General features: G+C 49.4%; 1 protein-coding gene across 1 annotated transcript; it reads right to left on the reverse strand.

The window, feature by feature from the left end:
* Positions 1-1683: 1683 nt before the first annotated feature.
* On the reverse strand, positions 1684-17660 carry LOC149367507 (uncharacterized). The gene is made up of 4 exons (XM_089574513.1): positions 17621-17660; positions 5288-5821; positions 4256-4360; positions 1684-1967 (listed from the first exon to the last, which is right to left on the reverse strand). The coding sequence occupies exons 1-4, from the start codon at positions 17658-17660 to the stop codon at positions 1684-1686; spliced, it is 963 nt and encodes a 320-aa protein (XP_089430639.1).
* Positions 17661-17755: the final 95 nt, after the last annotated feature.

Raw genomic sequence — 17755 nt, forward strand, 5'->3', positions numbered from 1 at the left:
CGATCACAAAATGAACAAGGGAGGGGAAAACCTGAGGTTGTTTGAGCCAACGTTTCGACAAGGGGACTTGTCTACGTCTGGGCAAAGCGTTCATCATTGGCAGGGATTAAATAGAGCCTTCGGTCCGAGGAGGAAGGCTGCGGGTGGGGAAGGAAAGTGGTGTGAGAGGCGATGCGTGTCAGAAAGGGGAAGGAGGTGAATCGTGATTCGCTAAGCTGCAATAGTGGAAAAACTTTTATCAGGGGGGTGTGTAATGAACAAAGGCTTTGAAGGGGCTGCGACGGGGGGGGGGAGGCGCTGGGTGGACCTGTAAAACTCAGATAAGAGGATTAGTCAGCGTGGTACAGGGAAATGAGAACAAGGCAAACAAAATAGGCTGGCACTAGAAGGAGAAAGAAAGGGGGGGGGGAACGCTCGAGTTCAGAGAAAGCCAAAAGGTAGGGGCGGAGGGGGTAACAGGAATGTCATGGTTTCCGAGAACTGATAGTAGGGGATTAGGAGAAAAAAAAAAGGTGAACAAAGGGAGAGGGTGAGAAAGCCGGAAATGTGGTGGAAGTTATGTCGTGGGAAGGGTGCAAAGAGCGATAATGTACTTATGCGAGGTTCTAGGAAACGGTCTGACCACGTGCAAGACATTTGTTAATTTAAAATTATGCTAAACCTGGAATGTACCTGAGAGATTCCAGGCTTCGTCTGGACATGTTAATCCCTGTCGGTTGCAGTGTTTTAAATTTGTGGATTAGGTATGCTTCTCTGTATTTTCTGTCCCTAGTCGATTTGAAGCCTGACTGAAGAATGAACAATTTGAGTTCGTCGAATTTGTGGTGGCGTTGATTAAAATGGGTCGACACTGCCTTCTGTTCATTCCGTGTTGTGTCAGCCCGGTGCCCGTTTAATCTGGCACTCATTGTTTGCCCGGTTTCTCCGATATATTGTTTCTGGCAGAAGGAGCACTGAAGCATGTAGATAATATTGGGCGATGTGCAGTCAAAACTGGTCTTTATATCGAAATTGAAATCGCTTGCCGTACTTTTAACCGTAGTGTCCCTTTGTAGATGTTTGCACGTCTTGCATCTAGGTCGAGAGCATGAAGTTACTGTCGGTGGTGGCTTCTTACCGAGCCTAGCATGAACCAGGATGTCCTTCAGGTTTGTTTTGCGTCTGTATGTTACCCTTGGTGCGTTGGGAAATATTTTCTTGAGACGGTCGTTACCAGTTAAAATGGGGTGGTATTTCCGCAGGATATTGTTTGTTTGGAAGCGCGTTTGAGTATTTCGTTATAAGTGCAGGAGGTCGTTGACTGTTAGCTTTCGTTCGTTTTTTAAGAACTACATCTCGTTTCAAAGTGGTTGCTCGTTGGAACGCATTATTAAGGGTTGTCTGTGGATGGTTTCTGGTGATTAGTGTGTTTTTTAGCGAGTGGAGGTGTTTCAGGTAGTCGTCGTCGTCGCTACATATTATTCTTAGTCTCGTTGCCTGTCCTACGAATATACCTTGTGAAATAACTACGACCAGCATCGACGAAGGTCCAGCAGAAAAAAGCGTTTATTGCCAAGAGCATGGTGTTCTTATAGTGCGCCGATAGCGTGCCGTGCGCAGCTTATCAGCAGCACGGAATGACACGTCAGCGGCTCGCTAGGCGCTCACGCTATCACATCTCCTCCCCCCTTAGACAACACTAAGTCATTTCTTGAAGTCTGATGGTCTGAACCAATCCGGGGGCCGGCGCATACGCTGGCTACTGCGTGGAGGCACCACAGCGTCGTAGTTGGGTGGCAGCGAAGACTCTCGCGAATCACCTGAAGCGTCGGGTGGCACAGTCGAGTCGGCTGCCGGAGAAGGTGGCGAGGCGGGCGCATTGGTGCCGGCAGGCGATGTCTGCACGGGGCACGTGGTCTCAACTGTGGGCCCTGCCGACGACTCCCGAGGCTGCTGACTTGGTAGGGATGCCTTCTGCGATAGCGAGGCTGGTCGTGCAAAAGAAGGGCGGAGGTGATCGACGTGCACAAATCGAACTTGACCCGACACGCGCACGAGATAAGTCACTGGGCTCACAACTTGTACCACTGTGCCATCGTCCCAAGAGGTGTCCTCACCACGCACGCACTTCACAAACACCCTTCCCCCCACGGCGAAAGCACGTTCACAGCCCCTGTCCTTGTCTCTTTGCTGCTTAATGCACCGTTGCTTATCAGTCATGTCTTGCACAAAACTCGGTTTGAGAAACGACAATTTAACTCGCGGCTGTCGCCTCAGAAACAGCTCGGCTGGGGTCTTCCCAGTTAGAGCATGAGGGGTATTCCTGTACGACATCAAAAAACTGTCTAATCCTTCCTGCAAGGGTTGTTGCTTTCCGTGTTCAGCTAGTGACAACACTTGCTTTAAAATCGCCTTCTTGGTTGTCTGGACTAGGCGGTCGGCTGCTCCGTTGGAGATTGCGTGATATGGCGGAGTCTTAGCATGTCTGATACTGTTACGAGACAAGAATGCTGCGAACTCCTGCGACACAAACTGTGGGCCGTTATCACTGACAATCTACTCTGGAAAACCATACGCGGCGAATAGGCTGCGAGGCTTACTAATAGTCTGAGAGGTGGTAGTTGACGTCATAGGCCAAACTTCAACCCATTTGGAGTAGGCGTCCACCAAGACAAGAAAGTTGTGGTTACCTTGTTGCGCATAGTCAACATCTACTCTTTGCCAACACCTTGATGGGTACGGCCACAGCTGGAGAGGTACAGGCTGAGCTGCCGGTAGTACGAGTTGACACACTCTGCACTTCCTTATGTACTCCTCAATAGCCTTGTCCATGTTGGGCCGCCACACAAAACTTCTTGCTAACATTTTCATTCGACTAGAGCAAGGGTGGTCTTCATGAAGCAAGGATAGGACTGCGGGCCTCAGATTCTCAGGTATAACTACTCTCGTCCCCCATGTGAGACAATTTTGTTCGACGGAGAGTTCCAGGCGACGGACGTAATAAGGTTGCAATTCGTCCACGACATTTGCTGGCCAACCCGACCGAACATACTCGATTACTTTGGTAAGGGTGCCGTCTCGTGCAGCCTCCTTTGACACGTCTCGCGCTGTGAGCGGGGTGCGTTCGAAAACAGACAGACATTCAGCAGTTTCTGCTTTAGCAGAACCACAAGTAGGTAATCTTGACAGAGCATCAGCCACCTCAATTTAAGTTCCCCTGCGGTATTTCAGAGTGAACTGGTAAGCAGACATAATTGAAGACCACCTTTGTAGTCTGGCAGCTGCTAATGATGGCGTGGCTTTGTTGTGACCCAAAATTCCCAATAGTGGCTGATGGTCCGTGTACAAGTCAAATTTCCTGCGATACAAGAACTTGTGGAATTTCTGCAAACCAAAAATAAGAGCTACAGCCTCTCTTTCACACTGTGAATAGTTCTTTTCTGCAGGTGTCAAGGTACGCGAAGCAAATGCAATTGGACGCTCTTCGCCGTTGGGAAACACATGAAAAATGACCGCTCCAACACCATACGCTGATGCATCACATTGCAACCCCAGCGGTTTGCGTGCATCGTAGTACGTGAGCGCTCGGCTGCTGATAAGGAGCTGTTCCGTGGCCTCAAACGCATCGCTACATTTCTTGGTCCAAACCCAGCGCTCTCCCTCTCGAAGTAGCTTTTACAATGGCTCTGCTACAGACACTAGGTTGTTTAAAAATTTGCCATAGTTGTTCAGTAGCCCTAGATAAGCTTTCAGCTCAATGACATTCGCAGGCTCAGGAGCATGGACGATTGCTTTCACTTTGCCTTCGGTGGGATGTATCCCCTCAGAGCTCATCTTGTGCCCGGGGTAACACACTGAGTTTAGAAAGAACTTGCATTTCTCTGCCTTGACAGTAATGTTGTATTCGTTCAATCGTTGCAAAACTAGCTCAAGTGTTTTTTCGCAGTCATCTATGTCCTGGCCAGCTACAATTACATCGTCAATGTAGCAACCTACATTCTTAATGCCCATCAAGACTTTATCCATTAAGGATTGGAACAAAGCCGGGGCACTCGCTATACCATAGGGAAGTCTGTTGTACCGATAGAGGCCCCGGTGCGTGTTAACTGTAACAATTGCTTTGGGCTTAGCATCACCTGCTGGAATGCCGATGACAAAACTTTTCCCTCACAAACGGCTGTGAACAAATCTTCAGGTAGGGACAATGGATAGTGATCCATTTTTAGGACCGGATTGAGCGTGATTTTGAAGTCGCCACACAACCTTAGTTTGTCACCTTCCTTCTTTGGAACCACTACGACGGGAGTTGCCCACTCGCTCTGCGTTACTCGCTCGATTACACCCTTCTTTTCAAGGTCAGACAGTTCTTTTTCTACCGCTTCTCGCAACTGGCCGGGACTTACAAAACACAGGAGTGCATAACATAAGAGTAGCGCAAAACGAGGACGACGGACAAAAGGGGAGAGCACACACACACCAACACAGGCGCTAACTTCCGACTGACGAAGAAAACCAAACCCAACCCAACCCAGAGATTGCGCTACTCTTATGTTATGGATCAATACCGACTTGCCCAAATTTCCACCCTGGTGAAACAGGAGTGCACTTTGGCTGCAGAACCAATTTTGCCTCATAGTTCCTAATCACTCCCAAAGTGGAAGAAAATACGCGAGGGTACTTGGAATGCAACTTCAACACCCTTTCGTCAATGCTCAAGGCGAAAAGAGATTTCCAGTTAAGCTGCACCTTCTCAAGCCAGCTCCTGCCTAAAAGTATAGGCAGATTGCGCTCACCCTCACGCACAACAATAGGTAACACGGCGCACTGACCTTCATAGCGAGCAGTCACATTGCATTGACCGATCACATGCATTTTTTCACCTGTATAAGTTTTGAGCACCCATTTCGTTGGCTCACACTTGACATGCGACAACTTAGCGACGTATACGCTTTCCGGCACAACAGTCAACGCAGCACCCGTGTCAACCTGCATTGGCAGGTCGTGGCCTTCAACGTTCACAGACACAACATAGCTCTTCTTAGAAGGCGTAGCGTCGCAACTGTATAACGTGGGCTCCTCTTCCGATGACTCGGATACTAGATGCGCTTTTAGTTCTTCACGGCTTGCCTGGCACATATTTTGAAGATGACCCACTTTCGAGCACCGTCTGCACTTGTACCTCTTGTACCAACAGCTGTCTGAAGTATGCGCCTTGCCACAGCGGCTACACTTCTGTTTTTGACTTTTTCCTCGCGTTGAGTCTTTCAGTCGCACCTCTCGTGCGTTCCCACAGCGTTGAGTGCCTCACTGCGACCTCTTTGTTGCAATAGCGCGGCCTGCTGTGTGGCCAACTCCCTATCCAGCGCAATTTTGCATGCGCCTTGAAATGTTAAGCCTTCCGTGGTGAACAGAGCTCTTTGAGTTTCCTCATTGCGAATGCCTCCTACCAGTCTGTCTCGCAAGGCATCCTGTAGAAAGTCTCCGAAATTGCACTTCCGAGCGAGGTGTTTTAACTCCAGAACGAAATCTTCTACGCTCTCTTGCTCCAGTTGAACTCGGCGGTTAAACCTGCATCTTTCAGCAATGACTGAAGTTTGCGGGCTGTAGTGATTCTTCAGCAGAATCTTGATTTCAGCGAAAGTCTTTTCACCGGGAAGCGCTGGAACTACCAGGTTCTTGAGGACTTCATACGCCCCTGCGCCAAGTACTGTTAGAAAAACTGACAGTTTCTTTGCTTCCGAGACCTCATTGGCGCTGACGAAATGTTCAAACCGTTCCAAGTAGAAATCAAAGTTCTCGACCTTGGGGTCGTACTCATCGATTCTGCCAACACGCGAAATCGCTTCGGTGCACAAAAGTAACAACGTAAACGTAAACGTAACAACGCTTCGGTGCAGTTACTTATCGTGTCGATGTCTTGCTTGGTGCGTAGGATCCGTTGTCAGCTGCTTGCCCCTGGCCGCCAGCCACTTGCAGTCCGCGTTAGTGGCTTCCGATGTGCGTCGTCCTATCTTGCCCAGACACGCTTGGCAGGCCAGTCCCGACGGATCCCACCCTCGTCGCCAGTGAAATAACTACGACCAGCATCGACGAAGGTCCAGCAGAAAAAAGCGTTTATTGCCAAGAGCATGGTGTTCTTATAGTGCGCCGATAGCGTGCCGTGCGCAGCTTATCAGCAGCACGGAATGACACGTCAGCGGCTCGCTAGGCGCTCACGCTATCACACCTTGTTTGCAGTGTCTTGGATGATGGCTAGTGAAATCTAAGTATTGCTGTCGGTCAGTAGGCTTCCTGTAAAGTGTGGTTTTGAGCTTGCTATTTTCTAAATAGACAGTGCTGTCAAGGAAATTGACTTGCGTTTTCGAAAAGTTGAAGGTGAATTTAATGCTGGAGTGGCATGAATTGAAATGTGTGACGAATGCCTTCAGGGTCTCAGCCCCATACTCCCATATCATGAAAATGTCGTCTATGTAACGTAGGTATATAAGTCGTTTTTTTTTAGAAATGATTTAGAAGTTTAGATTCTAGTAGCCCCATAAAAATGTTCGCGTGGGTGGGTGCGAAGGGACTGCCCATGCTTGTTCCAAATAATTGAAGGTAGTAAGAATAATCGAATTCAAAGTAGTTGAGTGTTAGCACCAATTCAAATAGCGTGAGGTACACTTCAGTTTCGTGCGGGTGAGGACTTTGAGTTAGAATTTTGGAGAGCGCGTCGATACCTTCATTTATGGGAATATTTGTGTACAAAGCGGCGACGTCAAGTGTGACAAGTATGCTATCTGCTGGGATAATGGAAGCGTCATTCAGAGACTATTATGCGGAGAAAGTGTGGTGTATCCTCGACAAAGGAAGGGAGGTGGGTGGGAATATCTGCAAGATAGTTGTTCAGGAAAATTGATAAGTTCTCTGTGGGCGTGTTATTGTTTGAAACGATAGGTCCGGCGGGGATATCTGTAGTAAACAAGTCTTCTGCGGAAACGTTATGGAATTTGGGAAGTAGGTAAAAGCGTCCTGCCTGTTTGTTTAGCGGATTTAAGAAGTAGTAGTCGGACTGCGTGATTAGTTCTCTTGATAATAAGTTTGCCAGTTTGTACAGAATCAATTTGCAGAACTCTGAAGTGGGATCTGAATCTAATTTCCTATAATGACAAGGGTTGTTGAGTTGCCTAAAAGCTTTTTTTTTATTTTTCGACCGGCAGGATAACTATGCTACCTCCTTTGTCTGCAGGCTTAATGACTATATCGGTTCTAGAAGCTAAGTGGTTCAGAGTAGCCTGTTCCGTTGGGGTAACGTTTCTGCGTTTTCGAGCTTGCTTTGTTTGGTCTATAATTTCTTTCGAGACAGATTTAATGTACAAGTCTAATTCGGGACTCTGCCGCGCTTCCGGCGTCCACGTACTTTCGGCTTTGAGAGAGATGGGATTAAGGCTGTTACTTCAGTAGGGTGAGCACGTGTTGATAACGTGTTACAGGAAAGAGCTAGGTTAGTAATCGGGGTGTGCGTTTTTTCGGCAAAGAATTTCTTAATTCGCAATCTTCGCGCATATTCTGTGAGATCTCTGTGAAGTTCATACTCGTTAAAATTATTAAGGCGGAAGCCTTTAATGCCTCATCGTTGTAAGCAGAAGTTGTCGATAGAAATGTCACGATTTTCAGTTGGTCGAAACGGTCGTGACGTCTCAGTGCGTGAATTTCAAACGGGCCATTTGTACTTTGCCTGGTAACCATGCCACCAAATAAAGGCATGGTACAGTGATGCTTCAAGTAAGTGGGACTGAGGTTAGTTAATTGCTTAATTGACCAAGTAGCCTAATTTACCTTTCTAGTCCGACCGGATAATTAGATAAAACCGAGTAGGAAATTGGTCGACTTCAAGAATCGAAGCCCGGTCTCCGGAGTGCGAGACGAGCACGCAACCACTCCGCCATGCCAGCTCGATGGATTGGAATGAACAAAGGCGCGCCTAGTAATTACGATGTCTTCGTTCACTCCCACCTTCCTCCCTTCCTTTACGGCGAGGTTCAGGTGTCCACCGAGATATGTGAAACAGATGCATTTCCTTTCCTCAAAAACCAATTTACCGACGAGCATGGCGTAGAACCAAACGGGCGATGGCGTTCTTGGGACTGCCTGGCAGCGTTGCAAGACGGTGTCGTTAGAGGCGAAGCGTAACATCTTAACAACACATCACTGAGACAAGCAGCAACACCGCGCTTACGGCTTTCGGCTCACCGCACTTTAGGTCAACAAAGTGCCCCCGTAATTTTGTTACTTGGACAAAATGTAAGGCCATGCTTCAGAATCCGTTTGTCGCTATCACTTAGGGATTTGGAAATATCGACAATGTTGCTGTCAGTGCCCTGCGGCGGAAAAGGCGTATCTTTTGTCTGTATCGAAATTGGTGGACGGTTGTTAAACTGTCCAGATGTATTCGTATCTAGCGGAAATTTATCTCTAATTTTTTTACGCTGTTGTTTATCGTGCAGCTTGCGTTCCTTTCTGGCTACAAAATCTGCTAGTGCCTGGCTTTCGTCCGAATTTAGTTCTATCTTACTAAGTTGATCATCGAGGGAATTTAACTGCTCTTGACAATGTTATTTTAATATAGCTATGAATGAAAGGGATGCGTCATTTGAAACCTTTTCCCATCGAGCGAGGAGTTCAGGCCTGAGCGCACCGAGGGCAAGCGATTTCAGTTTCCATATAAAGACCAGTTTTGACTGCACCTCGTTCAATATTATCTACATTCTCCACTGCTCCTTCTACCAGAAACAATATATCGGAGAAACCGGGCAAACAATGAGTGCCAGATTAAACGGGCACCGGGCTGACACAACACGGAATGCACAGAAGGCAGTGTCGACCCATTCTAATCAACGCCACCACAAATTCGTCGAACTCAAATTGTTCATTCTTTAGTCAGGCTTCAAATCGACTAGGGACAGAAAATACAGAGAAGCATACCTAATGCACAAATTTAAAACTCTGCCACCGACAGGGATTAACATGTCCAGAGGAAACCTGGAATCTCTCAGGTACATTCCATTGTTAGTATTGTAATGTGGAAACTCGCACAGTTAGCGTGGACGGGCACAGTCCTTGTCCCAGCGGTGCCGCTCAGCAGGCCAGCGTTCGCAAGCGCAAAATCCGAACTTCGTCGGCTTCGCCTATCTTATTCCTCGCCTTCGTCGGCGCTAGCTGCTGGGGCATCGAACTCCAACTCTCTTCCTTACAATACCCCCGGGGTGAAGAGGCGCCATCCTGGCGGCCTAAGGGCACGAAACGATGGCTGGGTCGTAGTAGGGCTTCAGGCGGTCTAAGTGCACAATTTCACGACCGCGGCGGCGATGGTCAGACGAAGGCGTGATGGGCTCGACCAGATAATTAACTGGGGAGACCTGCTGAATAACGCGATAGGGGCCCTGGTATTTGCTCAGCAGTTTTGTAGACTGGCCGGGGCTGGAGGAGGGCACCCACAGCCAAACGAAGGATTCAGGCAGATATGACGGCGGCAGACCGGAAGAAGCGGCGCGGGCGCTTTTCTGACGGTGCTGATCGTGAGAAGTAAAGGAACGGGCGAGTTGACGGCATTCTTCGGCATGCGCAGCGGCTTGAGAGACGGTTGTAAAGTCGGACGAATCGGGGCGGTAAGGGAGTATGGTGTCCATGATGGAGGAAGGCTCGCGTCCGTAGAGAAGAAAATACGGGGAAAAACCAGTAGTGGCTTGCGTTGCAGAGTTGTAAGCGTATGTAACGAAAGGTAGAACGCGGTCCCAGTCGGAGTGATCGGTAGAAACGTACTTGGCCATCATGTCGCCGAGGGTCCGGTTAAAGCGTTCGGTCATGCCGTTCGTCTGTGGATGGTACGAAGACGTCGTGCGATGAACGATATGACACTCGCGAAGAAGGGCTTCCACTACGCCGGACAAGAAGACGCGACCCCGATCGCTGAGCAATTCCTGAGGCGCACCGTGACGAAGAATGATATGCTGTAGTATGAAACCGGCTACGTCAGAGGCCGTCGCAGCTGGCAACGGGGCAGTTTCCGCATAGCGCGTGAGATGATCAATGGCGACGATGATCCAGCGGTTCCCGGCGGCAGTGCTGGGAAGAGGGCCATAAAGGTCGATTCCAACACGGTCGAATGGTCGGGCCGGACACGGTAACGGTTGCAGAGGAGCAGGTGAGTGCGGTGGTGGGTTTTTGCGGCGCTGACATTCCAGACAAGAGCGTATGTACTGGCGGACAAAACGGTACATACCCCGCCAATAATACCGAAGACGCAGGCGGGTAAAAGTTTTCAGCACACCGGCATGAGCACATTGCGGGTCGTCGTGATAACTGGCACAAATGGCGGAGCGGAGATGCCTGGGGATCACGAGCAGCTATTTGCGACCGACGGTACAGCAGCTGGTCACGCACGAGAAAATGATGAGCTTGACGACGGAGCTCTCGAGAAGGGAGACGGGCTGATCGGTTGTCTAAGAAATCCAGAAGAGAAGTAATCCAAGGATCCTTGCGCTGCTCAGAAGCCATATCAATAGTGTCAAGAGAAGGTGTGAGGCCGGAAATAGATGGCGGGTCAGGCTCAGAGGTCACAGGGGAGCGCGAGAGAGCGTCGGCGTCGGAGTGTTTACGACCGGAACGATAAATGACCCGAATGTCGTAATCTTGTAAACGCAGAGCCCAACGAGCGAGGCGGCCGGATGGATCTTTGAGTGACGACAGCCAACAAAGGGCATGGTGATCTGTAGTGACATCGAACGGGCGCCCATATAAGTAAGGACGAAATTTTGCGATCGCCGAAATAATCGCCAAACATTCTTTTTCTGTGACGGAATAGTTAGTCTCCGCTTTTGTGAGCGCACGGCTGGCGTAGGCAACGACGTACTCATTGAAACCAGGTTTCCGCTGAGCTAGAACGGCACCGAGACCAATGCCGCTGGCGTCTGTGTGCAGTTCTGTAGGCGCGGAAGGGTCGAAATGGCGCAAGATCGGAGGAGAGGTGAGGAGGTGGCGCAGCGTTGCAAAAGCTTCGTCACATGCAGGGGACCAAGCCGACAGGTCGTGGCTACCAGCGAGAAGTTGCGTCAGCGGGGCGATAACGGCAGCAAAATTCTTGACGAACCGGCGAAAGTAAGAACAAAGGCCAAGAAAGCTTCTGAGTTCTTTCAGGGATGTAGGCTTCGGGAAATCAGCAACTGCGCGGAGCTTGGCAGGGTCCGGGAGTACACCATCCTTGGACACGACGTGGCCTAGGATAGTCAGCTGTCGAGCGCCGAAGCGACACTTTTTCAAGTTCAGCTGCAGGCCAGCGTCACTGAGGCAGCGAAGAACACTCTCCAGGCGAAGAAGGTGAGACGGAAAATTCTGGGAGAAAATGACAACATCGTCCAAGTAGCAGAGGCGTGTCTGCCATTTAAGCCCACGGAGGATGTTGTCCATCATACGCTCAAAAGTGGCAGGCGCGTTGCACAGACCGAAGGGCATCACATTAAATTCATACAGCCCATCAGGCGTGATGAAAGCTGTTTTCGGGCGATCGACGTCGGCCATCGGAACCTGCCAGTACCCAGAGCGCAGATCCAACGAAGAAAAGTACTCCGCTCCCTGCATGCAATCCAGCGCGTCATCTATACGAGGCAGTGGGTAGACGTCCTTCCGAGTAATTTTGTTTAGTCTACGCAGAATCGAATGGAGCCGTCCTTTTTCTTGACGAGCACGACTGGAGAAGCCCACGGACTGTGAGAGGGCTGGATCACGCCGCGGTTCAGCATGTCGGTCACCTGTTCATCAATGATGCGGCGCTCGGCGGAGGAGACGCGATAGGGGCGTTGGCGCAAGGGTCCATGGGTGCCAGTGTCGATATGGTGGCGAACCGCGGTTGCACGACCCAACGGTGCTTGAGGAGAGTCAAAGGATGCGCGGAAGCGCTGCAGCAAAGCGATCAGCTGGGCGCGTTGGTGACGTGGTAGAGCGGCGTCGACAGAATGAAAACATATCCGGGGAGGACGGGGCGGCGACGTCGGCGGGAGGGGTGAGGGCGTTGATGTCATGGGTGTCAGGGTCATCAAGGACAGGAGAAGCGTCGTCGAGATCGATGACATCAACCGTGCCGAGCGATTCTCCCCGATGTAAAGTGGTGGGGAAAGGCAACGGGTTCGCGACGTACAGAGCGCCACAACCACCAGAAAGGGTGAGCACGGCATGAGGGAGCAAAACAGACTTGCGGTGCGCACAAAGAGGAGAGGGTGAATAAAGAACAGTATCGTCAGAGAGGGCAGCACAAGTCAGCGGCACAAGAACAGAAGAGAAAGCTGGCAAGTCGACGTCGTCAGCGACGAGAATAGGCGCGGCGGTAACAGGGGAGGCGTCCACAAGAGCATCACACAGCGGCGACAATTCAATTTGAGCACGTGCACAGTCAATGATGGCGCGATGCGCGGACAGAAAGTCCCACCCGAGGATGATGTCATGAGAGGAGCGGGCGAGAACGAAGAACTCAATGGTGTAGGAGAGACCTTGAATGACGAGGCGGGCAGTGCACGCTGCGAGAGGGCGAATGGGGTCAGCGCTGGCCGTCCTAAGCGAAAGGTCAGAAAGCGGCGTCATCACTTTTTTTTAATTTGCGGCACAAGTTGCGACTAATGATGGACACGGCAGCACCAGTGTCAATAAGCGCGTCAACAGGAAGACCTTCAACGATCACTTCAATAACGTTCATAGGAGCGGCGATAGGGCTTGAGACGGTCGTTGACGGCGCAGTTCTTGCCTCCGGAACTGCGGCGCCTAGTTCTCCGCTTGAAGTGGTGGGGACCGGCGGCGCATAGGAGAGGGCGAACGGCGTCGAGGAGACGGTGACCGATGGCTTCGGTTGTAGGAGTCGTTATCGTGGCGTAGGTCCACGGGGAGAACAAGCAGCACCTCCACCAAGTGTAATGTGGAAACTCGCACAGTTAGCGTGGACGGGCACAGTCCTTGTCCCAGCGGTGCCGCTCAGCAGGCCAGCGTTCGCAAGCGCAAAATCCGAACTTCGTCGGCTTCGCCTATCTTCTTCCTCGCCTTCGTCGGCGCTAGCTGCTGGGGCATCGAACTCCAACTCTCTTCCTTACAGTATAATTTTAAATTAACAAATGTCTTGCACATGGTCAGACGATTTCCTAGAACCTCGCATAAGTATATTATCGCTCTTTGCACCCTTACCATGTCATATCTTCCACCACATTTCCGGCCTTCTCACCCTCTCCCTTTGTTCACTTTTTTTTTCTTTTAATCCCCTACTATCATTTCTAGGAAACCATGACATTCCTGTTATCCCCTTCGCCCCTACCTTTTGGCTTTCTCTGAACTCGAGCCATTCCCCCCCCGGCTTGTCCTTCCTTGAAAATGCCCCCCCTTTCTTTCTCCTTCCAGTGCCAGCCTATTTTGTTTGCCTTGTTCCCATTTCCCTCTACCACGCTGACTAATCCTCTTATCTCAGTTTTACTGGTCCACCCAGCGCCTCCCCCCCCCCCGTCGCAGCCCCTTCAGAGCCTTTGTTCATTACACACCCCCACGGATATAAGTTTTTCCACTAGTGCAGCTTAAAAAATCAAGATTCACCTCCCTCCCCTTCCTGACACGCATCCCATCTCACACCACTTTCCTTCCCCCACCCGGGGCCTTCCTCCTCGGAGCGAAGGCCCTATTTAATCCCTGCCAGTGATGAACGCTTTGCCCACACGAAGACAAGTCCCCTTGTCGAAACGTTGGCTCAAGCAATCTGAGGTCTTCCCCTCCCTTGTTCACTTTGTGATCTTCAAATCAAGTGTGCATTATTAAAGAGAGCGAGTTCCGGCCTTTGAGCGTTATTCTCAGCCGTTTGAACCGCATCGCCTTTCAATTTTTGGTCAGCCCAGGCTTGCAACATCTTTCTGGCAGCAAGAATTTATTACGTACTCCAGGTCCTTCACTGCGCTAGATATTGCATAAGCGTTTCCACCATATAATTGCGACGCTTATGCCAGTAAAAAAAAAAACCACTGGAACCAATTGGATTTCCAATGGGTTCCAATTGGTTCCTATTGGACGAGTTAAGTTTCCAATTGGTCCCATTTGGAATGGTATTCCAATTGGATGGTCCAAATGGACTTTCCAATTGGACCATTTGGGTTTCCAATTGGTTCCATTTGGAATGGTGTTCCAATTGGATGGTCCAAATGGACTATCCAATTGGACATTTGGGTTTCCAATTGGTGAGGCCAATTCGTCTTACCCATTGCATCCAATTGGTCCGCCGAACTGCACCCAATTTATCCAATGAATGTTTGCATGTTTGACGAAAAAGGTAGAACTAATACGGTACTTACAATAAGAGCTATCAGCAGCTTAGCCTAATAAATTGTACTCATCACCTACACCACCACTGAGCTGAAATTCAATTAAATATCTGCGCTCAGTGGGCAAGCGCCATCGGCCCCAGCATGAGATCCTCATAAGTGGGGTATATAAGTTTGAGCAGAAGTGAGTTCTCTGGAGGTACATATTGAGCTAATGTATGCTACTAGTGCGGCTCCTGCCGTATTGAGTGTGTGGTGCGCGGTGTCGGTGCGCGTTTATCGTATTTAGTGAGCGTGCTTCCCCCCGCGATGCCTGGACATTATGGACCCTTTGAACATTCTGTGCTGTGAATGATTTTGTGTGAACGGCGACAGCAGTCGCCGTCGTGTTCTTGTTTCATAGCTTGTTTGTACCGAGCGACACTAGTCGCTGCCTTGTTGTTTTTGTCTTTGTGAGGGACTATGGTCCCTTTGTATGAATAATGAGTCCAATAAACTTCTCTTCAAGGCCTGAATGTGCAGTGTTGCTTGTGTGTGATGTATGTGTGTCTGTTGGCTTTGATTTCCATAAAAGCTTGTTAATTTCAATTCCGTAGAAAAATGTTGATTGGCACTAGGCAGAGTGTCTCCCCGCAGTCCTCATAAATAAGTTTTCCTTTTGCACATTACAATGTGTTAAGTTGTAGAAATATTCATCCAAGATCCTAGAGATATTATTATTCGAACATTTAGCTACCTTTCTCAATGAACGTAACATATTTTGTGAATATTTTCTGGGTGAAATAACTGCCTGGTCTAATGAGTCCAATTGGCTAGTCCAGTTGTATCCAATTGGTCGGGGGCTAAAAACACAACTGGAACCATTTGGTTCCATTTGAGAAATCCAATTGGAAGCAATAGGAATGTCCATTTAGCTCCAACTGTAATGTCCAATTGGTTCCATTGGTTTTTTTTTTTACAGGGATTTGGTCTTCCAAACTTGAGCGCATGCGGCGTGATAACCTTTTCAGGCCTCTTTGTACAGGAGGACTGGGCCTAGAGCACCTGTGTTTGAGACAGTTGGTTGCCCGTTTCTTCTTTTTTCGTGATTGTTCCCATCCGATTATTGGAGCATAATTGCAGGTTAATTTCATGTATCTACTTCCGAACTTAGCAGTTTGTTCCAATTTTACTGAACGCCCCCGTTTACTGGGCATTATGCAGGAAGTTTATGCCTACGTGCGTTTTTTGACAGTTCGGTTTTCAACTGAGTACTTATATTCTCTTTTGCGCAAAATCTGTACAGGGATTAGATAACGACGCTCTTGCCGTCCGCACTGTATCGTTCTGTCTACTTTGGGTTATGGGTCGTAATGTTTTAAAGCGAGTGCATAAAATGCGAATTTCTTCTTGCACCAAAACATTTTTCTATAAATAACACACCAAAACTCTACCTCAGACGTGGCTCGATAGGAAAAACATTTTTGTGTCTTCTGTAAACTGGCGCTTGTGCAATGGGCCTGGAACAATTGAACATTTTAAACTGCAAAGACGCAATTTTGTTTTGTGATGTGTTGCAGAGGGCGCTACTTCTAGAAAGTGAATTCGCAGAAAACGCTACTTCTTGAATTCATACAGTGTGTGCGCTACCTTGTTGTTTCCCAAACTGACTCGACACCCTGTCATCAGAGTCTGGTGATTCGACTTCAGAGCCTTTGGAAAGCGCGCATGCAAGACCGCAACGTTGAACCTGTCGTTTCGCCCAGAATTAGCCGAATTTTGTTGCAGGTAACGGACATTTACAAAGAATTGAACTTTTTACCGGATTGGTTTCCTCTCCTGATGCGCTGCACATCCTTGCCGGCCTTTTAGTTCTGTTATGTTTTCTATCATGTTTGTGCCACGTAGCGCCTACCTAGTTGCTCTGTAAGCAGTTTTTTTGTGCGTGTATATACACACCCATATATATATGGACATATATCCTTTCTGTGCATAACCATGGAGAACAATTTCCATGAAAGGAAAAAAAAGTAGCCTAGTGGTCTCGGTGAGCGGCCCTTAAACGGTATCTGTGTGGGTAGCCGCGGGTTCGACTCCCACTCGTGGATTTTGATTTAATTTCGTTTTCTTTTTCATGATTTGACCTCTAACTCAGCTGAAGGTCAAGAACAAAAGAAGGGCTTCTACGAAAAATTAAAATCGCTTTCGAGGAAAGGAAACGATGCAGTGCTTGTCTCTCATATATCGGTGGACACTCGAACCGCGCCATAAGGGAAGGCATAAAGAAGGGAGTGAGAGATAAAAGGAAGAAAGAGATGCCGTATTTTAGGTCTTCGGAGTAATTTTGACCACCTGAGGATCTTTAAGGTGCACTGGCACCACACAGCACACGGCCGCTGCGGTCGGGTACGTACCCGGGTACTCCGGCGTATTAGACGAGCGCATTAACGACTCAGCCACCGAGAGGTGTGCAAACAGGCAGCTTTTTGGTTTTGAGGGAAGGAAAGACACATAAGGCTCCCTGGGTCAGTGGACACCTCAATCGCGTTTTGATGTACATGGTGGTGGTGGTGAAAACTTTTAATTGTTGAAATAGAGTTTGGGAGCCACAGAGTGGCCCCGCTACATGGTCGGCGTCCCTAGTCCGGGACACCGCATGACAATGCACCGTCTCTCGACCGCTTCACCAGAGCCCTTTGGGACTCAAGCGAGGAGCAGTTGAGGAGGGCAGTCTTCCATGCCTCTCTGGAAGGGGTAGGGGAAGGGGGGAGGTGGGGATTTTAAGTACATGCCCACACCATGTGGAAGATATCACAGGTCTCCCCACAGTGCGGGCATCGCCCATCCGTGTTTGGATCGTAATGTTTTATTATTGCAGGAAAGAGTAGAGTACCTGTCTGCAGGTGCCTTAAAGTTCGCTCCTCCGTCTTACTCAGCCCCTTTGCAGGGGCCGGGAAAAGACGGTGAATGTCGCTATAATGCGTTATAATTTCCCTGAATCGCAGCAGCGGCTGGTTAGTCTCCGAGCCAGAAGAGCTGGGATGAGGAGCCCGGTGAGTAAGCGCCCGGGCAGCCGCGTCAGCGGCCTCATTACCTCGTAAGCGTGTGAACCTGCAAAAGCGTGTTACATGGCTGCCATTGTAACCTCTAAATTTTCACTACAAGACCGGAATGAGAAAAGGCTCAGTAACTGCCTCCCTCCAGCCGCCAGGAAGTAGTGAAGGACAGCGTCAAAGATTTAGTAAGGCTGAGATCTGGGCTGAGAACAACAAGACAGCGCTTGTCTTGTTGTTGTCCCGCCTTTTTTGCGCTGTTCACCAGTATCAGCGTCAAAGATGCCACACATGAGGAGCCATCACTCCGCAGCAGGACCAGCTTTTCCATTGTGCCTGCGTCGAAGCGTGGCCGGGATTTCAGGTCACGCTCACTGGCCAAATGCCGTAAACGATGCTTGCTATAGTAGACCTGCCCTAGTAGAC

The sequence above is a fragment of the Amblyomma mixtum genome, chromosome 1, assembly GCF_055824585.1.
Source record: "Amblyomma mixtum isolate Tamu chromosome 1, ASM5582458v1, whole genome shotgun sequence".
Classification (NCBI taxonomy): domain Eukaryota; kingdom Metazoa; phylum Arthropoda; class Arachnida; order Ixodida; family Ixodidae; genus Amblyomma; species Amblyomma mixtum.